The following is a 27923-nucleotide window of genomic DNA, read 5'->3' as shown; positions in this document are numbered from 1 at the left end:
TGAGCAAGTCATTTTCCCTCACTGGGCTTCCATCTTTTCATCTGTGAATGGTGATTGAGAGAGGGAGTTGTTTAAAAGTTCACTAATGTTTCTTTAGCCTCTAGATGCTATGAACATGAAGGAAGAGCCTAATTTTTGAGATCCTTTCCTCTTTCATTTATAGTTATACCTTCAAGGATATGGAGAAGATTTTTAACAGAGTGAATCTTCTCATTGTCTTCCTTAGATGGGGTGGGGTATCTTTGAGGTGAAGGTACAAATTATAGTCCTGATGTTTTCTTTTCAGATCCCCTTATTTCCAAGTCAGCTTCACTTCCTGCCTATAGGAGAAATGGGCTTCACAGGGTAAGGAGGCCAGGCGGTCACATTTTCTAGGGCTGATAGTACTCCCAAATTCAATATATTGTTTGGATTTCTTATGGGTGAAATGTTGACAAAGTTGCAAGGATGTTAGTAGGTGGCTTACCTGAGAGATTTTTTTTACTTGGTGTTCTACTTAGGATCACTTGAATCCCACAGAGGGAAAAAAGGATAAAATGAGGGATAAAATTGATAACCACTGAGAAAATAGTATGGCATGGCAGAGATATAAGAATTAATGAGAGTTTAGGTTGCATGGCTACATATCATCCAGAGCAAGGATTAGGAGAACCCTGCTGTTTGATGCCTTGGTTAGACCATCAGGTGCACAGTGTGCAGTTCTAGGTACTACATTTGGGAAGGACAGTAACAAGTTAGAACCCATACATGGAATGACAAGGGATGAGAGACCTAACATGAAGCCATCGACCCTGGCTGGAGGATTGGTGGAATGAATCTGTTGGAACTGGGTCCTGTCAACAGTCCCTCATCATGATTTCCCTGGCCCTTAAGAATGTACTATTCATGCCATATGAGGACTGGTACAGGAACTAGGGATATTTATTTTGTAGAAGAAAAGACATGGGGGAGGGAATATGATAGCTATCTTTAAATATCTGAAGCTCTGTTATGTGGAAAATGGATTAGACATGTTCTGCTTAGCTCTAGAGAACAAACTTGGGAGCAACAGGTGGGAATTACTGAGAGCCAGATATAGGATTGTTGTCACCAAAGATTCCCTAATGAGCTGTTCCAAAGTGTAATGGGCTCCTTCAAGAGGCAGTGGATACCCTACCCCTGGAGGTCTTCAAGGGGAAACTAGGCCATTCCTTGTCATGGGTGTTAAACAGAATTGAACCTCAGGCACAGTTTAGATTGAGTGACTTCTAAGGTCCTTTTCAGTCAGCTGTGAGACTGTGATTGGTAAGACATCATTGTGCAGATAAACCTCCTTAAATTGGCTCGAAAGTTTCATTCTCTGTGTGTGTGTGTGTGTGTGTGTGTGTGTGTGTGTGAGAGAGAGAGAGAGAGAGAGAGAGGAGAGAGAGAGAGAGAGAGAGAGAGGAGAGAGAGAGAGAGAGAGAAGAGAGAGAGAGAGAAGAGAGAGAGAGAGAGAGAGAAGAGAGAGAGAGAGAGAGAGAGAGGAGAGAGAGGAAAAAGAGAGAGGGGGAAAGAGAGGGAGAAAAAGAGAGAGAGAGAGGGAAAGAAGGAGAGAGAGAGAGAGAGAGAGAGAGAGAAAGAGAGAGAGAGAGAGAGAGAGAGAGAGAGAGTGTGTGTGCTGAGGAAGTATGGGATACTACAAGAAGAGGTAGGTCATCATCACATGAAACCAAACTTACAGTTTCTCTTCTCTGCAGACACCCAGTGCAGACCTCTTTCACTATGACAGCATGAACGCAGTCAACTGGGGAATGCGAGGTGAGCCAGAAAGAGTGGATTCTGATAGGGAAGATCCCCTCACTGCTTCTATTGAATAGTCTGAGAGATGGCTTGTGCCCATGGGCCTGTCCCATCCAATTATCCAGCTTCTGTTTTCTTATAATTTAATTTAATTCTGTTCTACAAACATGGAATAAGTCCTGGGGACACAAAGACAAAAATGGACCAGACCCTACCCTCAGGTTACTCATCTTCTGCTTTGAGAATACACTTTGCATTCACAAAAAATAAATACAAAGTATACATGGGAGCTAGGTGTCCTTCACTTCAAATTGAGAAGATCTGTGTTTGAAAATTACCTGAGACATGTACTAGTTGTGTGACTGGGCAGACCACTTGGCCTCTATGTGTCAGTCTCCTCATTTGTAAAATGAGAAAATTGGATTTAATGAATATAAAGTCAAATCTGTAATTCACATGAGCCCATAATCCTAAACACAAAATAGTTTTACTGAAGTTGGGAAAAACAAGCCTGCAAATAAAACTGCGACTACCACCTGGAGACAAACATGGCAGACACTTGCCAATGCCTCCTTCATAGAGAAACACCAGGTCCAGATGTGTACCCGTCCATCTGAAGCCAGAAGCCCAGTGGGATTGAGTTAAGGGCTAAGAGTACTATCCAGTCTCTTCCCCATGCTCCTATAAGGTGTGTCAGGGTGGAAAGACGTACCTCACACTGAGGGTTACTTCTCGAAAGCCTCTCAAGAATGGGGAAGGGAGGGTGAGAGGTGGGAAGTTTTGAAAAACAGCTCATCCAGCCTTCTCAGGACATAACATGCCAGAGGTGGGGAAAGATGAGGCATTAAGGTGAGAATGAATTGGATACTGGACACTGAGTTTGTTTCTCTCTTTTCTCTCTACAGAGTACAAGGTAAGAACTATCCCGTGTGACCAGGGCTATCTCCGACCCAAAGGACAGCTGTGCTTAGCAATTCTTCATAGTGATATGGATTCTGAATTCCTAAAATCTTTCCAAAGATGACCTTTCTTTTCAACTCTATCCCTCAACCCCAGAATTCACCATGTGTTCCTTGGATGCTGCTTTTGGAAATTAAATGGAAGAGACAATATGATGTAGTCAAAAGAGAAATAGCTCTAGGATCAGGAGGACTGGTTCTATAGCCTGAGCTTGTCATTCCTCAGCTGTGTGATCACTGCCAAGCAACCACCTCTCTGAGAATCTCAGAGATACTAATACTTCAAGGATCCCCAGGGGACCACAGGATATTAATTCATAAGATCATTAATTTCGAGTTAGAAAGAATCTTATCTAGTTCTCTTCCCTCATTTACAGATGGGGAAACTGAGGCACAAAGACAAAGCAATTTATCCAAGGTTATGTAAATAATAAATGCCAGAGATAGAAACTGAGCCCAGAATTTAAACTCTGACTCCAGGGTCAATCCTCTGAATTAGAGTTCAGAGACTATAAACTTGAATAGCCACCATAAAGATCCTAGTAGCCTGGTTCTAGGAGCAGTATAAGGACTACAAAATGATGGCAGTTCCCCCAAGGTCTCCTAAACCATCCTTGTTCCATCTATAATCCTTCTGCAAAGAGGTAAGCCACTGACTCAGAGCCTGCTTAGAAGGTTGCACTGCCTACTTAGCCAGATTCCTTTCCCAGCTCATGTGTCCTCCCTTGCAACAGTGTTTATCTAACCCTTCTTGATAAACTCTCTCCTTGCTTGCTCCTCAGATCTATCCGTATGAACTGCTCCTGGTGACCACTAGGGGGAGAAACCGACTACCCAAAGATGTGGACAGGACACGTTTAGAAGTGAGTGGAGAGTTGATTCAATCCTATTTCCAAGACAATTCCAAAAACAGTCAATTACCTACCTCTAGGAACGTGCTATGTTGGAGAAATTATACAAGGAGTACAAGATTTCAAGGAGTTTGTAGTATAGTGGGGAAAAAAATACTGTAATAGAAAATGGGAGACTGGGTTTTAAAGTCCAGCCCTGCTTATCAGTATTCCTAGCTCCCAATTTGCACCTTTATAATTTGGAAATAATACTTGTGCTACCTATAAAATGGTATTTTATGAGGAAAGTGTTTCATAAATCTTAAAGGACATCATAAATGTTAGCCATTTCCTAGTTTCCTCATAACAAACCTATATGGTGTGTAGTATATTTACATAGCAAATGAGATAATGCTTAGAGAAGTGAACTGTTTCATTTCAATTCATTCTCATATACCTTTATTAAGTGTCTACTTTATATCATGGTCAGCACTAGGGCTACAAAAGATCTTATAGTCTAAAAGGAGACAAATAATACTATAATAATTAAAAACTGCTAAAAGAGAAGGGGTGGATTAGAGGGAAATAGAAGAGAAGGGTTTCAAGCAGTGAGGTGAAGGAAGAGAATGATGGGCAGAGGGAAGTGAGGCTGCTCAGAAGGGCAGCTGTGGTGGATAATAAAAAGGTAAAGACCACAATATCTAGAGAAATATTGAATTTAGAGCCAGAAACCCAAGTTCAAATCCTAATTCTACTACTTGCTAACCTTGTAATGATGAGTAAGTTACTTTCCTTCTCTGAGTCCCTGTTTGCGCTGTATAAAATGCAAAAGTTGGAAATAGATGATCTCTGAGGTCTTTACAAGCAGTTTTATTCAATATTTTTATGATCCCTTACAATTTGATATCTTATAGTCTATTTCTAATATATTCTATTGGTATTATGCTCAATGTACTAAGGTTCTTAACATCGCTAACATTTTATATTTTATATTCTTTGAGACCTTCTGGCACTCTCATTTTTTATCTTCTGTTTTAAAGGCATTTCCCAAATTGAAATCCTATTATAAGCTCCTTTCCAGAACCAACATTCTATGTTTTAAGGTCTATTTTGGCTTTAAGATTCCATGGCCTGTAGTTTCCTCTAATACCGATGTTCTATTTTCTAAGATTCTTTCCAACTCTAACGTTCTAACTAAGATCTGAAGGCTTTTCCAGCTCTGATATTCTGTGACCTTTTGATTCTGTTATAAAGAGAAAAGCCAGGCAAAGAAAGACCAGCTAAAATGGAAACTTCCCAAGATCACAGAATTTGGAGCTGGAAAGAATTTGGATCTCAGACATCATTGAATGCAAACCTCTGATTTTACAAATCAAAGTATTTAACCACAGGAGAAGGTCATACCGATAGTAACAACTAGGATTTAGATTTAGTTATTCTGACATCAAATGAAATGCTCTTTTAAGGGACTGCATAACCCTGGTTCTTCATTCCCCAAGTTGTCCTCCTCCACTCATGCTGTTCTCCCTTTCTCTGTCCCTCCACTTCCAGCGTCACCTGTCCCAAGAAGAGTTCTACCAGATTTTTGGCATGACCATCACTGAATTTGATCGACTGGCTCTCTGGAAGAGGAATGAACTGAAGAAACAAGCTCGGCTTTTCTGAGATCACAAATCTAGAAACAGACATTTATATAAAGATATATGTATAAATCTCTATATTGAAGCTCAGTATAACCCACTCTCATACAAAAGGAGATACTGCCTGCAGAGATATTTGCTTTTCTGGACTGTCAGGCAATTTCTAACTTATTATTCAAAAATTTTTAACTTAATTTCCTCTTTTCTAAGTGCAATGAGATCTGGGGAGGGATTTTCAGGGAGCTCTAGCCCTTTTACTAGGGTCTTTTTTATACAGAAACATCCAGTTTATGGTAACTTGGGCTCCTCCAATCCCCATCGGAGTCCCAATCTCTCTACCAAGAGAGGCTATAGGAATCTCTCCTCTTTTTGATCCCCTGTTTCTTTCCCAAGCTTCTACTGTGAACCTCACATGGTGAAGTGGAAAGAGCACTGGATTTCTAGTCAGAGGTCCTGGATTCAAATCCTGTCACCTTGGGTAAATCATTTAACTCTTCTGGGCCTCAATTTTCTCTTCCACAGAATGAGGGGGCTGGACTAGATTATATCTAAGGTGCCTTCTAGCTGTGGTTCAGACCCCTGATTGGAGGCTCCCACGGAGTGATCCACAGGGCTCTCCAGCATCATTGAACCCCTCTGGGAATTGACTGAATAGAGATAAGACTTTTTCACTGTTTAGTTTGTAATTAGGAAATTTTGGAAGAAAAGGGGAGGTGACCTAAATAGACTTTATAGAATGAGTCCCCCATCACTAGAAATCTTCTAGTGGAGTAGAGAAGTAGAGGGGATTCCTGCTCAGGTACAGGTTGAACCAAATAACTATGGGGTCCCACTCAGCTCTGATACTCAATTATTCTCTAAGGTAGAACTACTTAACAACTAGAGCTGTCCAACAATGGAATAAATTGCCTCATGAGTTAGAGAGTTTCCCATCAGTGGATGTATTCAAGCAGAGACTGGATGAACATCTTCCAGAAAGAGTGGAGACAGGATTTCTGCACTGGGTAAGAGGGGGGAACTAGATGAATTCTCAGCTCCCTTCCAGATCTAAGATTCTAGGATTCTCTTTCTCTAGTCCGATAGTTTTATTCTATCCCTTTGCACATCAACCAGTTACATCAGTGAATAGTGATGCTCTAGAAGGAATGATTTCACCTTGTTTCCCCTCCCAGAATTATTCCCTCTATCATGATCTTTCTTTTGCCCAGAAACCACAGTAAGGAGTACTTTCTCTCTTGCTCCAGACTGCCTGATCCTTTCCCATCTGTAGGGTACCCCAATCCCCTAAACTTTTATGAATTCTAAACTATATTCAATGTGCCTAGTGTCTCAAACACACAAAAGGGATGGTGTTCTCATCATTCCCTTCCTTGATTCTAAGAAAGTCTGTGTCATTCCAAGGAAGATTTATAGCCTGACACCTGCTCCTCTTGAGTAAGCACTATCCTTTCTTGGACCCTCTGGCTCCATTTCTTAAATCTGGGTGTGGTTTACCAGGATGACCCTGAAAAAAGCAGCTGTTGAGTGGAATATTAACTTTTATTCCTGGGACTCCCCATGCTTCTGCTTTCTCCTTTAACTGGCTTCTCTGTCCTTTGGAGCAGATGCCTCTCACTCTCATACCTGCCTTCTTTCTTGAGAGAGTGATAGCCTAAGGAGCCAGGGATGTATTGTGGCTTATATTCCTGGAAGCCCCTTGCCTTTACTTTCTCCCTTAACTGCCCTGCCATGGTGGATGATTCCTCCAAGGCAACCCAGAGGAAATAAAGCAAATTCATAAATTACACAGGACTCACAAAAGATGACATTAAGCCTTCAGTGTGGTTTCTATAGGTGGAATGATGAAGGTTCTTCTGTTTGATAAGTTTGTCAGGGCCTGTGTTAACTAGGAGGAGGCTGTCTTGTGAAGGGAAACCTAAAAACTGACATTCAATGCTAACATTTGAAATTCTAATTTGTATTATATCTTCACTCCCTATTGGGACCTTCTTGGCTTGCATGGTCCAGGCCAAAAGCTACCTTGGGAACTGAGATCTTATATCACTGATCTCTAATAATTTAGAAAGACTTGAAAAAAAAATTTGATTATTGTTGTTGGCTTTTTCCCTCTCCATAAAACACATACTTTCAACTAAGTCCTATGCCCTCCTGTATTTTTTTCTGGTCTGGGTGGAATTAGATTCAACATGGAAAATACAGAGCAGACTTCTCATAGTCAAAGAACTTAGGCCTCCACTGGGCAAATATCCCTTCCCATTTAAGCTCCTCAGAGCACAGCTGATAAGTCTGTAGGAGGCAGTATAGGTTGATGTGGGCTTTCCAATGATATGAGCCAATTGGACATTTACCTACTTTCTATCCACTAGTTCTTACTTAAATCTGGGCATAATACACTTAGGGCATGAATGCTATCTTCATCCCAATTCATGGTCTGGCTTTTTGAAAAAATAAACCTTCAATTTGGAATCAGGAGATCTGGAGCCTTTTTCTATCTGACATAGGCTGGATGTTCCTGAACAAGTGACTTTCCCATCTCTGAGTCCATTTCTCAACTGAACAATGAAAAGAATTGAATTTGATGTTCTTTGCATTTCCTTCCATTTCTGATATTCTATGTTCTCTGGCCCCTTCCAACTCTGATGATCTATGAAATGGATGCATTTATGGAGGTAATGACAGTGGAGATTTTTGTGGCATTTTAGGATCTGTAAAGCACTTTACATACATTAATCTCATTTGAGCTATACAACAACCTTGTGAAGTAAGTAATACTAGCATTATTATACCCATTTTACAGAACAGGAAACTGTGGTTCAGAAAGGTTAAGTAATTTGCTAGGCCAGAGGCACAATTTGAACCTAAGTCCTTCTGACTGGGTATTACTGCAGAAAGTCCTCAATCTATTGAGTCATGCTACCTGTCTAGTCTAGTCTAGCCCATTATTTAATTATTTATTGGAACAGTTGCTCAAAAATTAAAAGATTGATTATTCTTAAGTGAAGTAGGATATTTAAGAGGAGAAATGATTTATCTACTGCTCCTCCTAAACTACCATGTTTCAAAGAAGAATCTGGAAAGGGAAGAGGGGTATGCAAAATTCACTTCCAATTCATCCCCTGAAAGGAGTCAGTCAACTCATTTTTGGAGACATCTGTCTTTTTTTCCTTCCACCTTCCATGAAGGTAGTCATCTGAATGATGTAATCAAAAGAAAATTGGGACTTAAAGCTGAAGGACCGGACTCTGGCACTTATTGGCTTATCTGTAAGAATGACTTCTTACAGGGGACTTAGAGGGGGAGGAATTATATTTTTCTGGATTCCCAATGAATAACTTTCTTTTGTCAATCCCAATTTAGGGAAAAATAAGTAATCTGACATCATGGCAAAATAACTTTTTATGAAAGTCATTCATAAAGGTCAACCATAGGATTCAGAGCTAGAAACACAACCCTTTTGTTTATACAGATGAGGAAACTGAGTCTCAGAGATATTTAAGTAATCTGTCCGGTATTTTATAGATAGTAACCAGCAATCAGCGATTCTAAGTACTAATGCAGGGAGCTCACATAGATACTGTAAGCTTCAGTCACCCTCTTTAACTAGGAGATGGGGATCCTGTTTTTATAAGTTGAATTGTTGGCAGAATTTAAGGGACTTTGGGAAACAGGAGTCAATAGCAGGGAAGTGATTAGTCAGCAGTTGAAAATGGTGAATAAACAGTTCAAACTAGGTAGGGGGGAGAGAAGGGAAAGGAAATGGAAAGTAGGTATTTTTCCAGAGGAACAAATTCAATTCAGTATACATTCACTGAACTCTTACTAAATGTAAGCACTATACTCAGTGCTAGAAAACCGAAATGGAATCTGGCAAGAGACAGTATCTGCAAAGTGTAAGTGTCTAAGTATAAGTGTCTACTATGTATCAAACACCAATGCTCAGAACAAAAATAAATCTCTGCTCATGAGAAGTTTCCATTTAAAAATAAAGCACAAAGGGGCAGTTAGGTGGTAGAGTCAGGAGGATCTGAGTTCAATTTTGACCTCAGAAACTTGACACTTTCTAGCTTTCTGACCTTGGATAAGTCTAAATGACTTACTGATTACCTTAAATAATAATAATAATAAAATACAGGAGATATATACAATAATATTGGCTAGAGAAAGATATCAGAAAAATCCTTATTGAAAAACTGAGTAAGTAGAAAGATGATTGTCAGAAACTGAAGTATTAGAAAGAATAAAAGAGTTGTGAAGGAGAAATAGTAAAATTAATTTGCAACATGTTAAACTTAGGAAGTCATTGAGGTGGAATTTCCAACAGACAATTGGTGAAGCCACACTAAAAATCAAGAAAGAGCAAGAGAAAGCTTGAGAGAGTGAGAGGGGTGAGGGGACAGTGGGAGACAGACAAAGACAAAGACAGACAGAGATAAATATGAAGGCTCATGTCAATCTGTAGATATTTGTATTGTGATGACAATTAAATTCATAGTACCTAATGAGTTGATGTGATTACCAAAGGAAAAAAAAAAAAAAAAAGAAGGGCCCAGGATAGAACCCTGAAGTAAATCCATGTTTGGAACATATATAATGATTCTACTTAGGAGACAGAGAAAATGATCAGACAAGTGGAAGAGGAATCAGGAGGGAAAACCCAAAGAGGGAGAATAATATTTTGGAGAAGCAGGTAGCCACCAGAATTAATAGCTGAAGTTTGGTTTAGGATGAGGACTAAGAATGGGTAGCTGGGTTTAAAACTAAGAGATCATTGTTAACCTTGGAAGGAGATGTTTCACTTGAAGGTGGAACAGAAAGACAAATTATAAGAGTCTGAGAATAAGTGGGAGGTGAGGAAGTTGAGCCAAGGGATGTAGATAACTTTCTAAGAATTTGGTTATGAAAAAGGGGAAAGCTATCAGGTAAATAGCTTGAGGGGATTCCATGGTCAAGAAAGCATATTTTAAAGAAAGGGACCAACTGGGAATATGAGCTAATGAATAGAGGAAGGTTTGATTTTAAATGGAATGGGAGAAGGGTCAACTAGAAGTGATCAAAGAGGCAAACGCTAAAGGGAGGTTGGAAGGGATAAGATTAAAGATCCAAGTAGGGGGTAGGCCTTATCAAGATGGACCACTTTTTCCTCAGTCTAGAACAGATGAGAGACAGACAGACACACAAAGAGACAGAGAGAGAGGGAGGGAAAGAAAGGAGAAGGGAATCATTTGAGATATGGAATTTTAGATAAAGCCTTTATTTCCCTAATTAGATAAGAGGCAAGGTCCTCTGTGGGGAAGTACGGGGTCAGGAAATAATGGTAGGTGATTTGAGGAGAGAGAAAAGGTTTGGAGCAAAAGTTTACCTAGATAACAGCAATTTTGTAGTAGTCAACATGGTTGTATGTTTTCCTCCTTCAGGAACATTCAGATAGCAATAGTGAAGGAAAATAATTAGCATCACTCAGGGCTTCCATTCATAGCCAAAGATACAAAGGATTCAAGGATAAAGGATACTTGAATATATGAAAATAGTAATCGTGTCTCCTAAACTCTAATTAATTATGATCTTATAAGCATAAAGGGCAGGTAGGTGTACAATGGATAAAGCATCAAGCCTGGAGACTTGAATTCAAATCTGGCCTCAGATACTACATAGCTGTATGATCCTAGGCAAGTCACTTAACCCTGTTTGCCTCAGTTTCTTCATCTGTAAAATGAGCTGGTGTAGGAAATGGCAAACCCCTCCAGTATCTTTGCCAAGAAAACTCCAAATGGGATTAATGAAGAGTTGGACATGACTAAAAATGACTAAATAATGATAAAGATAACAAAACTATCACATCCCCTATTTCTAAACTGCTAAATGCTTCTTCCAATACAGTCTAATGGGGTGGCTAGGTAGCATAGTAGATGGAGCTCTGGGCCTGCAATCAGGAAGACCTGAGTTCAAACTCAGCTTTAGATACTTATCTGCTGTGTGATCCTGGACAAGTCATTTAACCTCTACCTCCCATCTGTAAAATGGTAGTATTAGCACTTACTTCCCAGGATTAAATGAGATGATAATTGTAAAATGTTTAGCACAATACCTGGCACATAGTAAGCACTATATGAATGTTAGCAACTATTATTATTAATGTGGCATTAGCTTTCTTTGCATCTTTTGGCCAAGCAGGGCTTTGCAGGAAAGAATGCTAGAAGGTGATTTATCAGTTCCATTGCTGAAGTTAAAGAGATTTCAGAGAAAAATTGGACAAGCTAGTCAGTGTGGGAAGCATAGATCTTATCTGTCATTGTCTAGGGATTGCCATATAGTTTAATTTCAGATACCAAGGGAACACCAATGCAACACCAATCCTCCAAACTAGGGTGGCAACTAATGATACATTTGGGCAAAAACTGACATATTTGAAGTGAAACTGGGAAGGGATAAAAACAGAAATATACCCACAGAGCACAATGGTCCTCAAGCCACAATGTCAGGAGGAATCAGAGATGTGTAGTACCAAGAGAGGATGATCCTTAGCTTTTTTTGAAACTTAATCCATCACACCATGCTTTAGGGCAACTCAGGTATTTTATAGGAAAGGGAGGGATCCTACTTAAGTGAGTCAGATTGGCCTGAGATCACAGTCAGGGAGGTGTTAATCATCCCCAGAATTGAGCATTTCTAGCTCAGGTTTTAAGGTTTTAAGCAAAGAAAATATCAAACATAGTGAGTTCTAGAAAAGGAATGGGATGGGGGGTAGGGTTATAGTACCACTCAGGAAGAGATAGTGTGGTTAAGACAGAAATGGCTTGTTGGATAGAGAAACCAGAAAGTTTTTTGTTGTTGTTGTTGTTTTTCTGAACTGCAACAGTCACCAATCAGAGATGTAAAAAGAAAAGCTAAATTGCTAAATGCTTCTTCTAATGCAATCTAATGAGATGGCTAGATAGCATAGGGATGGAGCTCTGGGCCTGCAATCAGGAAGACCTGAACTTCAGTAGCCCTGAGTTCAGAACACCAATTGCTCTCTTCAAATATGTCAGATGGGCTGGTGTACACATAGACTCTGATTGAGTAGAAGCTGGGAACCATTTTGGACTCTGAGCAGAATTCTAAAGAAAGCAGTGGAAAGCTTTCTTCTCTTTTTCAGTCATAGTAGATGCCCCTCAGAGATCTGCTTTCTGTGACCTCAGTCAAGCAGAGTGAGTGTGTGTGTCACTTCCCTAGAGAGCAGGGACAGAGGTAACATTGTGTTGAGCAAAACAAGGGAGGCTTTCATCCAGCTGCCAACATCAGGCTGGCACTATGGCAAAATGCTCCAGGGCATGAGTTCTGAGAGGAATATAGGAGGCAGGAGGCAGGGCCACTGGCCAATGGAGAGCACCCTACTGGGCAGGCCCTGGTCCCAGAGGAAAGTGTGGGCTGGAGATGAAGCTGAAAAGTCCAAAGGAATCTTTAACTAAAGTCCTTATGATAAAAACTACTTTCCCTTGTTTGGGAGAGAAGAAAGAGTTCTAACTTCAGAGTTAACCAAGTAGACTTCAGTGGAATCTCAGCTCAATAAATAAGCATTTTTAAAGTGCCTGCTATGTGTTAGGCACCAGGGTGAGCCCTGGGCATATAAAAAAGGAAACAGGCAATCCCTGCCCTCAAGGACCTTACAATCTAATGGGGAGAGAACATGCAAAAGATAATATACAAAGCAAGTTCTTTACAGGATGAATAGGAAATAATTAGAAAGAAGGCACGGAGAGGAGCTGGGAAACATTTTCTAGAAAAGATGGGATTTTAGTTGGGACTTTTTTTAGAATGTAGGGACATGTTTGTAGGAAATAAGCTAATAGACAGGAAAGATGGAAAATAAGTGATAAAGTGAGGATGAGAGAATAAACTGTTGGACGGGATGAGAAGGGATAAGATGAAATGAGACCACTTGAGCAGGTAGATGAATTAGCCATAGTTAAGACACTTTATCATTCAAGATGGGGAGGGGAAGGAGGAGTAAAGAAGGAATTAGTGGTAGGTTTCTGAGTAATATAAGGAAGGGGGAAAGAAAGAGTTCACAGAAAATGACCAATATTTTTTGTAAAATATTATACAAGGTACTAAGCTGAGGGGAAAAGGCAATCAAGGAGACTTGAAGAAAGAGGAAAAGGTTTGGAAGAGCCTCTGTGCAGTATAGGACAGTAAGTTTATGAGTCAGGTGTAGAAAGACTGCTGAGCATCAGTGAAGGCCCAGTAGAAATTGTATAACATAAATTCAAATGCTTTACTACCTGAAAGACCTTGAGGAAGATCTTTCCCTCTTTGTGATATATACATACATATATAAAGTGGGAACAATACTCCTTATACTACAAGACTCTCTGAATTTTAAAGGAAGCACTTTGTTGTTTCTATTTTTAATAAGTTTTTAATATGTTTTGTTTATTTAAATCATCAGTTACCTCCAGGACTGCTCTCTACAATTCACCAAAAGGCATCCCACATAACAAATATTTTTAAGGAAAAAAAAAGAGAAACAAAAGGAAAAGGAAAAAAATTGCATAATTGATCGATATATAAAAAAAGTTTGAAAATATATGCAATGTGGAACATTTGGGAATCTCCAACCTCTGTAAAGAGATATAATCAAAATATACCCATATATCTTATTTCCAGCTATGCTTATTTTTTGTTATTTTGGAATATTCACTTTTGATTTTTTTTTTTTTGCAATTATTCTTCCATCCACCTTGTTTTAGTCCTTGTGTATATTATTTTCTTGGCTCTGCTTACTTCACTTTATATCAGTTCATGTAGATCTTTCCAAGCTACTCTGTATTTATTGTATTCTTCATTTTTCACAGCACAGTTATATCCTGTTAAATTCATGTAGTGAACCACATTTTGTTTAGTCATCTCATGATCAGAGAGCATCTATTCGGATTCTAATTCTTTGCTATCTCAAAAAGTGCTGCTATAAATATTTTTGTATATATGAGGACTTTTTTTGTTTGTTTGTTTTTCTATATTAATTTTTTTTAACTAAAACTCTCCTTGGGATAATGGAATCTCTGAGTTGCAAAAGAAAGCACTTTGTTAACTAGAAAAGCTCCAAAGAAATGGAAGTTATCACTATCACCATCACTATCACTATCTTTTATTTATGCACTTTACCAGGTATCTCTTTTACCTCATTTGCTCCATATAATAAATGTTAAGTGAGCTAGGACAGGGTGATTATCCCACATTTTACAGGGAAACTGAGGTCAAAAAGAAGTGATTATCCCCCCCCCCCAGAACCCATAATTAATGAATAGAAGAGTTGGGGCTAATTATTAAATTGTACAGTCCCAGAATTTTGGAACTGGAAAAGCTCTGGACCAGTGCTTCTCTGAGCTGGAATCTATACTACATTATCTCCAATCAAGAATTACCCAGGCTATACATGAAAACTTCCCTTGTGATAGGGGAACTCACTACCTTGTGAGGCAGCCCTTTCTGCTTTTGGACAGCTCTGAATTTTAGGTTTTTACTTATATCAAGCAGAAATCAACCTCAAAGAACATTAGAAAAGAAGGATCCTTGGAGATCATGTCTTTACAACCTAATATTTTTAATAGAGGAAAAAAAAAACTGGGGTTCAGAGAAGGAAGTTGACTTGCTTAAGGCCACTTAAGTGAATCAGAAATAGAACTAGGACTAGAACTCAGATTCCTTGATTCTTTCTCATTTCATCACAAGGTCTCACACTATAAGAAGAGAACAACTCTGAGATGATCTTTCTCATGAACATCTCATGATTTTCACACTTCTGAACACAAGAAGACAGCCTTGGAGTTGGCAAAACCTTGTTCTTGTCCCCATCTTGTCAGACTTGTAGAGATGATTCAGGATCAAGTATGGGTTCAATTCAATTGAAAAAATACTAGTTAAGTTCCTACTCCTACAGAGAGGAAGGGCGGTGGATTGAGTTTTGGACCTGGATACAGGAGAACCTAAATTCAAATCAGGCAAAACACTAACCTTGTGACCTTGGGCAAGTCCCTTAATCTCTGTTTGCCTTAATTTCCTCATCAGTAAAATGGGGATGATTAATATCACCTACCTCCCAAGGCTGTAAGAATCAACTGAGATAATTATAAAGTGTCTAACACCATGTTTGGCACATAGTAAGCCTTAGTTAGTAATATTATTACCAAGTTTAAGGCACTGTTTTAGGCACAGGATATATGGGGAAAGAAGGAGGGAAGGAGGAAAAGAAGGAAAGAAGGAAGAAAGGAAGGAAGAAAAGAAAGAGAAATGCTGCCTTCAAGAAGTTTATAGATTATAGTGGGATGACAGTTCCCTTTTAACTCTGAGATCTTAAGATTTATAAGTTTATCTAACCCCAACTCTGCCAAAATTACTACCTGTATTATAAGTCATTTCTTTCTAACCTCAGTTCCTCCAACTATAAAATTTAGGCATTATAATTCCTGCCATGGCCATTACTGTAGCATTGATATTTACTAACATTTGACACAAACCTCCTTTGTCTAGTCCCAAAGATGAGTGTGGTTTTTGGGAGTGATTGAAGATGTTGGCATAAGTTTTTATTAGAGATCTATGTTGTCCATTTGAGCATACCTAATAGATTAGCCTCACGGGATATCATTTATTCATTCAATAAACATGTACACAATGTCTGGAATTCATAGTTTAGTGGGAAAGGATAAGATATAAACATCAATAATTCCTCCATGAAACCCTTCCTAATTCCCCAATGTCACATAGCACTTTGTTTTATAACTTTCTAATATACTTATCAAATAATATTGTATAATATAGTTATTTCTGTATGTGTTTTATCCCTGTATTGCTAGTGAATTCTTTGGGGGTAAGAACCCTGTATTTTCTATATTTTGTATGTCCCCCAACACTCTGCACATGGTAAGGACTTAATAAATGTTTGTTTATCATTGATTGCCTGACATCTAAAATATGAAATAACTCCATAGAAGCACAAAATATTATGGAGAGTAAAAGGGAGATGATTTCATTAATTAAAAAAAAATTAACAATTAAAACAGAAGGAGAAATAGGTTGACCTCTGATCATCTTGTCACTTTTGAAAATGTGGACCTCCTCCTCCCCATGGAAGATATCCAAAAGGAAGCAAGGAAGTATCATTACAAACCAAGTCAAGAAAAAAGAGGTGACTGGTGAAGTGGTGATAAAGGAACTCTGAAAAAAGTGACCTTAGAGATCTTATGTGGCAAGTATAAAAACATCACGACTGAATTCCTCTTCTGATGTCCCTCCATGACCTGTCTTTGCTTCTAGTATACTAATGACTATGCCAACTGAGCACCATCTCCACTAGATGGACCTGGTAATGGGCTTGCATATGGGATCCAGGATAAAAGAGATCCATTATTAAATTGTTCACAGGGTAATGAAATTTTTGGCTTTTAGTCTACAAAAAAACTTTTGAAAGAGCATCTACGGCAGGGATTTAAAAATTTTTTGGATGTTATGGACTCTTTGGGCAGTCTGATAAAGTCTCAGGATGGGATAATGTTTTTAAGTGCATAAAATACATAGGATTAGAGTGAAACAATTATTTTGAAATATGACAAATACTTTTAAAAGCAAGTTAGTTCACAGTCTGTCCAGGGAAACCTAGTGAAGCCTAAACTTTGATTAATTTATTTGATTAAATTATGGAAGAGTACAATCTGCAACAGTATGGAGAGCGCCCACACTAAAGACCCCCTTACAGAAAAAATGTCCAGGTCTAGACTCTCATTTTATATGGAGAAGAAGAAATAGATAGGGCAGGAATGCAAGACAAGAGGGTCTTTGTTTAGTAGGATTTAACTCAGAAGGGAAGACTAACCTGGAGACAGTCAAGGTCATGAGGAGGTGGAAGAGGGGATTCAACCAAAATCTCCAAGATACACAGGAAAATCTGGGGTTTCAGCATGGCCTGAGACAGAAGAGAATTTATCAATGGTCCAAAAGAGAAATTATTCCTGAGTCTTTATGTTCCTAGAATCACTTGACCCATCCCTTCTCCTGAGTGTTGAGGGTGACAGCTAAGGTTTAATTTCCTCTACTAGAGAAGTACACTAATCTTGCCACATTGGGTCCAGGAAAACTGGTGTCCTATTCAATGCTATTGCCTATACAGTTATGGTCTACATACCAGGGTAGACTTGAGCAGCTCATTTCCTGGAATAATGGCCAAGTCATAGATGGTGGGAATTTATGTGAAAATAGAGTCTTATTCAGGTTCATTTGGAATTCATAGATAGAAATAATTAAGGTCACAAAGTTGCACAAGAGATGAAAATCTGTAGCATGGAAGACTCTCCTCCACAGTCAGAAAAGAGAAGTAATTCCAGTAGGATAAGGTAGTGTGTCTAGAATAGAGAGAGTCTATCTCAAGAAAAAATAAGTCCAGTAGAGATGATAAAAGAGGAAAATGATAAATATTGGAAGGATTGTGGGAAAATTGGCACACTGGTGTACTGTAGGTGGAGCTGTGAATCAGTCTGGCTATTTCCAAGATTGGAACTGTGCTCAAAAACTTACTAAATTGTGCTTGCCTTTTGATCCAGCTATACCACTTTTAGGACTATTCTCCCCTTCCTACCCAAATCAAAAAAAGTAGAAAAAGGATCCATATATACAAAAAGTCTTCATTGAAGATCTTTTAGTAGTAAACAAAAATGGGAAATTAAAGGACCATCTTCCCATTGGAGAATAGTTAAATTATGGTATAGGAACATAATAGAATATTATATTCTTAAGAAATTATGAAATGGGCGGTTTTAAGGAAAATGGGAATGACTGATGCAGAAAGAAGTGAGCAAAAGAAGAAAAGCAATTTACACAGTGACAACAGTCAAGAAAAAACAACTTTGGAAACTCTAGAACTCTAATCACTGTAAAGATAAACCACAAGTCCAAAAAATGAAGTTAAAACACTTCACTCTCTTCAACCAGAAAGGTGATGAACATAAAATGCAGAGAGAGACATACATTTTGGGCATTGGCCATGTGGGAGTTTGATTTGATGAACTATACATGGTTTATATGGGTTTGTTTTCTTTAATTACTGAACAATTTAGTGGCAGGGTAATGGAAAGGATCGGTTATAAATACATATAAAAAAATAAATACTTAAAGAAAAAAATACACCTGAAAAATCAAAAATATTTTAGGACTATCACAATATGGAACCATCTCCAGTTCCCTCATTATTTTAGTGGCCTTTAGTGCTTTTGTTTGTTAGTATTCTTCCTAAAATTTGGTGCAGAATTAAATCTAATATTTCAGAGAGGGCCTGACCAGAGAACAGTGGGACTACCCTCTCCTTCTTTTTCCTTTTTAATATTAAGATCATATTAGTTTTGGGGGCAGTTGTCACATAGCTTACCCATTCTGAGTCTGTGATCTACTAAACCTCTAGATTACTTTAACATGTATTCTAGTCTAACCACATCCCTTCCATCCTATAACTGGGAAACTAATTGTAGGGGTTCTGAGGTTTTTAGGTACTAGTAAGGAGACTTGCCTATCTCATAGAATGGAGGTGCTAATATAGTCCTCTGTATAGAAGAGGCTGGAGAACTTGCTTCTAGAAAGGCCTGACAATGTATTATGAAACTTATAACAAAGATATTGTGTGACTGGTTCTGGTCCACATAGTGAAGAGGAGCTGCTTTGGCCCATTGGCTATGGAGTCAAAACTGAGATGCATTCAAAAAGGAAATAGAGCCAATTCTCCTGACCTGAATTCTTTTTGGATTTGTGAATACAGGAGAGGAAGCTGCTGAAGACTTCTGGACTAGGGAGAGGCATTGGATGCTTACACCTCCTGGTCCTTTCATTATATGTAATCATACCTTTCTGGAACCAAGGTCCTCAGCTTTTTCCCCTGAAGAAATCTCACTAGCACCCCCATTACACACTTACCATTGTTTCTATGGGAAAATGCTATTTAAAGTTCCAAATAATGAACCTGGAGAACTCAACCACTTTAAATTTGAGGTTAATTTCATTTTAATCTAAACTAATCTTTACCAATTAGAGAGAGGCAAAATCAAACATTCTAAAAGTCACTCAGGATAAGGGCAGAGTGGTACATTGAGAACCAAACAAAAGAAATATCAGCAATGAGAAATGGGAACTCTGGCTGCAAGAACTCTGTTCTAACAAAAGTTAGAACAAGGCTTCATCTATTAATAAAGCAACTTTTTTTTAATTTTTATTTTTTATTTAATGATTACTTTATATTGACAACATTATTCCTTGCACTCGTTTCTTTTCCGATTTTTTTCCCCCTCCCTCCCTCCACCCCCTCCCCTAGATGGCAAGCAGTCCTTTATATGTTGGATATGTTGCAGTATATCCTAGATACAATATATGTTTGCAGAACTGAACAGTTCTCTTGTTGCATAGGAAGGATTGGATTCAGAAGGTATAAATAACCCGGGAAGAAAAACTAAAATGCAGATAGTTCACATTCGTTTCCCAGTGTTCTTTCTTTGAGTGTAGCTGATAAAACAACTTTTTATCCCATAGTGGGAAACTACATCATGAAAATAATTAGAATATTTAGCCTGGGAATTGGGAAAAGAAAAGGCAGATGAAAAAATAAAAACTGATCAAACAATAGCACAGATTACCTCCAAACTCCCTGTCATTCAACTGATCAATTGATCAATCAGTAAACTTGTATTAATTACTGAGTATATGCTAGGCACTGTGCTAGGTACTAGATTAGAACACAAAGATTAGAGATGTTTAAGTATAACCTAGATGGTGAAAGAGGGACTTTTGTCTTTGTATACATTGGCTTAACCAAAGTTTCCCATTGCATTTGGGACAATCTCCAGTCGAAATGAACTATATCTTGCCAATGGACCCAGATGGCACTGGAGAAGAAAGGTGAAGCTAGTAAATCCAACTCATTTGAAGATATTACTTCCCTGATGCATAGTCCTATTCTGGAACAAATGACTTTTGTTTTTGAGTAGAGCTTTGAGTAGAGTTATACCAGTGGAGAACCAACTAGAACTCAGTTGAGAACTCCTTTCTTCTTCCTTCCCTCCTTCCCTTTTTCCTTCCCTTCCTTTTTCTTTCTTTTCCTTCCTTCTGTCTGCATAGGACATCATATCCTTATGTATGGGTTCTCTGTCCAAAGGAATGTACCTTTTTTTTTTTTGACAGAAACCTCCCAATATATCTTGAGGTTCATCAGCAAGATTTCTTTCTTAAGAGCCATGCCTTCATTCCAAATAATTTTGGCTCTCATTGATTGGCCAACAATAGGTCCCTACTTAAGCCCCAGTTGATCATGTTTGGGCTTTGAGTGCCTCAGAATGAAGGTAAGTAGCAATTGTTTCTGTTTTGCCCCCAAATCCTTAAGATCTTGCCCGCTCCAATTCCATTTTTTTTTCTTTTGACTAAGTTAAAGAAGTCATTCTTTGACTCAATTCTAATCTAGCTTTAATTACTGACTGGGTGTTGCCTCAATTGGTCAAACTGTTAAAGACTTTAGTGGGTCAAAGTCTCCCACTATATTCAGGGCCATCTCTAATCATTGTGATCTATGTTTTGCCCAGATCTTTGCAGTGCCCAGATGTCACTGCAAGAGGAAGTGAGACTGGTGATTTTGCACAGTCCACCCTCACTTAAATCCGACTGGTTTATATGTTATGATATCACCTCCCTGATGTCATGATTCTCTTTTAGAAAAATGATAAACAACACTGGCCTAAATAAACTTTGAGGTCCCTTCCAAATCTGAAATTCTAGAATTGTAGACATCAATGATGAGATCCTGGGTAGCTAGGTGAGTTAGCAGAAAAAGCCTGAAATACTGATAAGATTTTATAATACTCTTTGAGGCAAGCAGGAAAAGGCCTTGATGGGATCAGCTCAACCTTACAGTCCAACCTTTTGGTGGAGGTCTTGGGAAATCCCACTTTACTGTGTCAAATCAGAAAGACAAGTTACAATGTCAAACTCCCCAAGCTGAATTTCCTCAATAAATCTGCTCAAGGCCTACGCCATCTTTGTTCAGTGTTTTTTAGATGTTAGCCTGCGATGCTCTACTTTGTGGTGTCTTTTTTCTCACCTCCCTCTCCCATGCCTCATGATATCTTTCTCTTTGTCAGTCATTCTTTTCTTAGTATTAATCCTCAAATTAATGGTATAAACTCCTTTTGCTTACCATCTTTGGACTCAGTCTGCTAAAGTCTATGGATTTATGTCAATGGCATATCCCCATCTTATGCTGTATTCCCTTTTATCTGATTAATTGTGGGTTTTATTAGGGAACTTGTTTTCTCCCTAGTTAATTGTTAAAAACCCCTTTTCTTGCTAACTATATAATATGCATTCCCCAAATATATTTTATATTTACTACTCCTGGTGTATATTTTACCTCTTCATTTTGTTCACAGCCTCTCCTTGGAAATAAAAGTACCTTTTGGCATCATTTCCTTGATTTCATGGTCCTCATTGAGAATGGTGGTTGAACAACAGTCTCTGTGAGTAAAGCTGATCTTTGTTGATGCTGAACTCTTCACAATCCCATTTGGGATTTTCTTGGCAAAGATACTAAAGCAGTTTGCTATTTCCTTCTGCTCATTTTACAGATGAGGAAACTGAGGTAAATAAAATTAAGTGACTTGCCCAGGCTCACATAGCTAGTAAATGTCAGAGACTAGTTTGAACTCAGGAATATGAATTTTCTGACTCTAGACCCAGAGTTCCAGCCACTGTCCCTACTGGTTATGTGAAGTCCTAATCTTAGGAACATCTAATAGAGAGATAAGACATGTATGTAAATGAATGAGATAGTAGATAGAATGTGACCAGAGCAAAGGAGATACATTGATAAAAGGCCGTGAGACAATCTGAAGAGGATCAGGGAAGACTTCCTGAAAAGATGGTAACTAACCGAGGGCTTTAAGGAAAAATTTGAAGAGAGAAATGTGGCAAGAATGCATTTTAAGCATGGGGGATGACTTACACAACTATGTGGAATTGTAATGAGAGAGAACATTAGGTAAGGTGTGCTAGTAAATATTTAATTACCAGATCTCAGGGGGAGAAAAAGTACACACAACATACTTTAAATTGAACATGGATTAATATTTTTCCAATTACATTCTGAAGCTTAGAAATCAACAAAGTAGTAAATCAAAGAAATAAATGCTGCTGATTTGCATCATTTATGGAATTCCAAGGTATAAATGTTCACACTGAACATTTAACAATCTGATCTCCCGAATCTATACAAGCTGACTCTAGCATAGTTCTTAATTGCAGGTTAGTTAACTGGAACATAGAGTGCATGAAAAGGAGCAGTGGCAGATAACTATAAAAGTAGTATATAATCATTATCATATCAGCATCAGCATCAGCATCAGCATCATCATCATCACTAGTAGCATCATGTTCTAATCTATTAGCAAACTGAAGCTTGCGGGGTCACTAATGGTACAGTGGCAAGTTCAACTTGAGCATTAAACTAGGAAAAGGGTTTTTGAAGAAGGGAATAATAGTCAGCCTCATTCACTCAACTAATAGACCAGGTTTTTGAAGAAGGGAATAATAGTCAGCCTCATTCACTCAACTAATAGACCAGTCTGGAAGCACCACTTGAAAGGGATGGAGTCCTGAATGTGACATTTACCAACTATATGACCCTAGGCAGGTTATTCTTTCTCTCTAGATCTAAGTTAAGTTCATTGTAAAATGTGAATCATAACACATATTCTCTCCTTCACAGGGTTGTGAGGGATTTTTTTTTTTTTGGTAAGCCCTAAAGCCCTTTATTAGAATTAATGGATCCTTTAGTAAGTAGATTGATATAATTTCATTCATGTAGATATTTCCTCTAGGGCAGCTAGATGGTACAGTGGATAACACACTTGATCTAGAACCCAGAAGACTCATCTTCCTAAGGTCAAAAGTGTCCTCAGACATTTACTAGTATATGAACTTGGTTAAGTCACTAAACCCTATTTGCCTCAGCTTTTTTAAACTGTAAAATAAGTTAGACAAGTAAATGACAAACTATTCTAGCATCTTTGCCAATAAAACCCAAAATGAGGGCACAGAGTCAGACAGTGAAAAACATTTGAAAAACAACAAAGCAAATGTGTTTCCTTGTCTTCCCATCATTTTCAATTCTTCAAGTACTTCAGTAAATTTTCTAGAGAGGATCTACCTAAAATGGCTCTTTTCTTTATTTGGCAGCTTAGTATTTGGGCAGCATAATTAATATCAGCATCAATGCCATTCTCATCATCATCACCAACATCATCATTATCATCATCATTATAATTGTTTTATTAACAAACTAAAGCTTGTGGAATCATTAATGCTACAGTGGCAAGTCCAACTTTGATCTTGGAGGTAGTAAATTTGAGTTCAAGTCCTGGCACGAGCCTGTCCTAACTTTGTGACCTTAGGTAATCATAAATTCTCTGATCCTCATTTTCCCCATTTATAAAGGGAGGACCAACTGTCTCACAGACTATTGCAGAAGACCTTCCAGAGTCTCTGCTATCTACTTCATTATCTCAAGAATTTATCACTTCAGCTCAACTGGCACAGGTCACAACTCCTCTGTAACTGAGATAGCCATTGAGGGCTCTAATTGAAAAAGTCACCCCCCTGTGGCCAAAGCTGGTGACAGCTTTCTGATCCTGGCTATTCTTTGGTCAGCAGCTATAAAGTCCATAACCAGCCTGTACTGGAAGTTTGCTCTCTTAGTGAGACTTATCAGACTTTACTTTTCAGGTTTAATGAGAAGCCAGTTCTGTCACATCAGAAAAGCATTTTATTGAAAAAAGCACTATAATAAATGTGAGATCACTTCCTACCTTTTCAGTATTCTTATACCTTCTCTCCCTCTAAATACTCCCATCCACTGACACTGACTTTTTAGCTCTTCCTCAAACATGACTCTCCCTCTTCCAGTTCCATTTTTTTTTCCTGGCTGTCCCCTTTATCTGGAATTCTATCCCTTCTCACTGCTATCTCTTAACTTTCCTGGTTTCCTGGTTTCCTTCCTTTAAGTCACAACTAAAATCTCATTGCATCAATCCCCCTTAAAGCTACTATCTTTCCTTTGTTGATAATCTCCAGTTTATCCTGGCTATATCTTGTTTGTATCTGGTTGTTTGTATGTTAGCTCCCACAATCAACTGTAAGCATCATAAAGGCAGGGACTATTGGAGCGTGTGTGTTTTGCCTTTCTTTATACTTAGCACAATGCCTAGCACATGGTAGTTATTGAATTTCCTTTTGATGACAGTTTATCATTATCATATGAGCTATTATATAGCACCTTGAATGCTAGGTGAAGTTTTTGTTTTACCCTGTAGATGATAAAGAGCTCCTGAAGATTGTAGAAAGGACATTCCTCAGAATAAACCAACTTTGGCACTTTTGTCTAACATATCATTATCCTTCCAGACAAGTTCTCCATCTCAGCATGATCCCTGATTCTTCACTTTCTCTAGTCTCACACATCTACCAGTTGCAAGGTGTTGTCAATTCAAACTCCTTCACAAATTTCCCATTTACCCTCTCCTCTGCACACACAAAGTAGTTTGAATTGACAACACCTTGCAATTTCATCAGCTCTCATCTGGACTGCAGCAATAGCCTCCTAATTGCTCTCCCTGCTCAAGTTTCTCTTTTCAGACCATCTTCCGTACAATTGCCAAAAAGATAGTCTTAAAGATCAGGTCCAACTACAACCCTTCCCCTTTCAATAACCTACAATAACTTTTTTTTTTTTTTTTTTTCTTCTAGAGTCCTTTTACCTCCTGGCTCCACTACCTTTCCACCGGTTCTTCACATTACTATCCTTTCTTGCTTAGTAAGTGTTTGTTGACCGAAAAGACAGACGAAAGGGAAGGATAGTGCCCAGCACAAAGTTGGTGCTTAATGAATGCCAGTTGACTAAATGACCAATAAAAGTTAATGACCTTAGAGATCACCTCTTTATTTTGCAACTAAGGAAAACTGAGTCCCACACAATGTAAGTAGTAAACCAGGCTTAGTTCAGATCTAAGTTTCATGAGACCTCGGGTCTTTAATTCTTTGTCGCAGTCTTCTTCCTTGTAGGTTTAAAACAATTGAACTAAGAGACTACTAAGTTTTCTTTCGACTCTAAATTGTAGGATTTGGATGAGTCGACTTCGTCAAAATCGAGTTGGGGCCATACCTGTCAGAGACGAGATTCGAACGCACATGGTCTATCTATTTCATTGCCCAGCAAAGCTCTTTTCCTCTACTGCAGGGTCAATTGGAATAATTCAGTTAAGGAGGCTGGTCCCGCCCTGGACAGCAGAGTTCAGGGGAGGAGTGAACTCCAGGGCGCGGGTGGTGCTGAGCCTGGGGTAAGACTGGGCGGTGCATCCTGTCTGTGGGTGGGGATATTTGGGGCGGCAGGGGCTGGAGGCTGCCACTTTCAACCCCTGCTGGGATTGTCCCAGCCTCTGCTGAGGCGACTGGAAAGGCGCAACTCCGGCGCATTCGCTCCTGAAACTAGGCTGCAGTTCAAGCACCCGTGTGCTCGTTTGCGTCCCCAGCCTAGGTTTAGTGCACTGTTCCTATGGAGCAGAACAGAGGTGAGACTGGGGCGGGAGGGGGAGGAGGGAAGAGGAGAAGAAGGAAAGGTGGGGAAGTCGTGTGTGTGTGTTGGAGGGGTGATGTCGCGGGGAGGTAGTGGTTAGAGAACTTTTGAGGGGGTAGGGGTAGGGCTAGGGGACAGAAAGCCTTTGCACTTGTCTCGTGGCCTTAGGAAACCTGGAAGAAAGATGCTGGGGCCATAGTCTGGGGGGACACTGGGCGTCTTCATGTCTCTCTGCTCCCTGGGGGTACTGAAGAATGTGTATGAAGTCCTAGGTGTTTCTAACCCCGTAACTTCTCGACTCCTGTGAACCCCGCTGCCTCTCCAGTGGCCCTTATCCCCTTACCTTCTCTGCGGAATCTGGTCCCTCGAAATTCCAAGGCGTCCCTGGCCACTTCCTACTCCCCAACCCTTCTCTTCTCCACTTCCCGACTCTCCCCTTCACTTTTAAAGCCCTCTGTTCACTATTCCTCTCTCCCTCAGTTCATCAATCACCTTTTGCACACTCCCGTTCCTTATCCTTTCATCCTTCCCCCTCTCCTTCCCCTATATTCCTTTCTTCCCCTTCCCCCCTCTTTCCACGAACCCTACACTTGACCCTCTGCCTCATTCCCTCCCTACTCCCCGTCTTTCCTATTCCCCTCACATCCTGCTACTCCTCCCTACTTCCCTCCCTCTTTCCCCCTCCCTTCCTCTTCCATCCCCCTCCTTTTCTCTGCTCTAAACCTTTCTTGTTCTGGGATATACCTGCCGGGGCTTACCCAGGGTGCTGGAGGGTAACTTGTGTTTTCAGGCCCCTGTGGGTTTGTTTGAGAGTTACAGGAGTGGAAAATGCACTCACTGCATCGACTACCTGACTTTAGCTCTGGTTCCGATTAATCATGTACCTTAAAGTCCTCTTCCTGATCCTGTTTCTTAATAAGTAATGGGAATAAATAACCACTCCTTCCAACTCACCACCTTGTAGTGAAAAAAGTGCATTGCAAACTACTGAAACTGAGATAGCCTTTGAGTTTCTTAATTGAAACTTAACTCTTTAGGGTTAAAGATATTATTTAGCTTAATATTATTTTCTTTATCTTGGTGCTTAAAATATTAGCTGATATATCTTATAAATACTTGTTGATTGATATATGCATATAGATTATTATTATTATTAGAGGTTTGAAGGGGAGGGGGCCATAAACTTCTATGCTGGTGCTGAGTCCTCAGTTGCTTGGTTCCAGAGAATTGCTAGTTGCCTTAGTTAGATAAGGCAAGAACTGAAATGACTTCTGTGGCTGGAGCAGGGATGTCAATAGTATTGCAGTATGAACAGTCGAAAGAGTGTTGGCCTTGGAGTTTTGCTGTCCTTCAGTCAGTTTTTCCAATCTTTCTTGGCAAAGATACTGAGATGGTTTGCCGTTTCCTTGTCTAGCTCATTTTACAGATGAGGAAACTAAGGCAAATAGAGTTAAGTGATTTGTTCAGTGTTTCTTGCAACTAGTATCTGAGGAAGGATTTGAAGCACTTCCTGTCCCACTAGCCAGAGCTCTATCCACCATATTACCTAGCTGTCCTACCTAAGGTTTCAAATCGTGCCAGCCTCTGATGTTTCCTAACTTTGTGCTTGGGCAAATCACTTAACACTGATGGCCTTTGGTTTCCTCATCCTCAGAGTAAGGGTTGGATTGGATGGCTTTTAAGGCTCCTTCTAAATCCAGATTTGAGCTTATAATTTTTAACTGGGACTGAATCAGGACAGATCAATATGAAACAAAATAAGGGATTATACAGATAACTCTACCCAAACTTCCCTCTTTCAGTTCTTTTCCTTTTTCTAGAAGCAGAAAAATAAAATACATGCTTTTCCACCAGTGTTTAAATTTAGACTGAATTAGCCCAAAGGGAATAAATAATCTTTCTACACATGCATAAAGGCATAATGGAAATATGATTATCACTTCAAGAATGAGGTCTGATTTATTCAAAAGAACCCTGGACTGACCATCAGGAATCTTGGCTTCTCAAACTTTGGTCTCTGCTACTAATTCTGACCTTGGACAAATCACTTCATCATATCACTTCATTATCAAGATGATGCTTTATTCTAACTCCTATGCCCTCTGTACAG

The 27923-nt window shown here is 39.1% G+C and overlaps 1 protein-coding gene across 5 annotated transcripts in view; it reads left to right on the top strand.

Annotated features, from left to right (window-relative positions):
* The window catches only part of ABLIM3 (actin binding LIM protein family member 3), a 180317-nt gene extending 164195 nt beyond the window's left edge, over positions 1 to 16122 (top strand). For 4 of the 5 annotated variants that reach the window (XM_051978945.1, XM_051978946.1, XM_051978943.1 and 1 more), the window contains 3 exons: positions 287 to 345; positions 1719 to 1779; positions 2667 to 3572. In XM_051978945.1, coding sequence (XP_051834905.1) covers positions 287 to 345; positions 1719 to 1779; positions 2667 to 2785 — 239 coding nt within the window. In that variant the 3' untranslated portion in view covers positions 2786 to 3572. Of the gene's footprint in view, positions 1 to 286; positions 346 to 1718; positions 1780 to 2666; positions 3584 to 5101 lie in introns of those variants that run through there. The other variant, XM_051978948.1, reaches the window with a different exon arrangement.
* The last annotated feature ends 11801 nt before the right edge of the window (positions 16123 to 27923 follow it).

This window comes from Antechinus flavipes, chromosome 2 (genome assembly GCF_016432865.1).
Source record: "Antechinus flavipes isolate AdamAnt ecotype Samford, QLD, Australia chromosome 2, AdamAnt_v2, whole genome shotgun sequence".
NCBI lineage: Eukaryota > Metazoa > Chordata > Mammalia > Dasyuromorphia > Dasyuridae > Antechinus > Antechinus flavipes.
The sequence above is the reverse complement of the archived record's forward strand: the minus strand, read 5'-3'. Positions and strand labels throughout refer to the sequence as shown.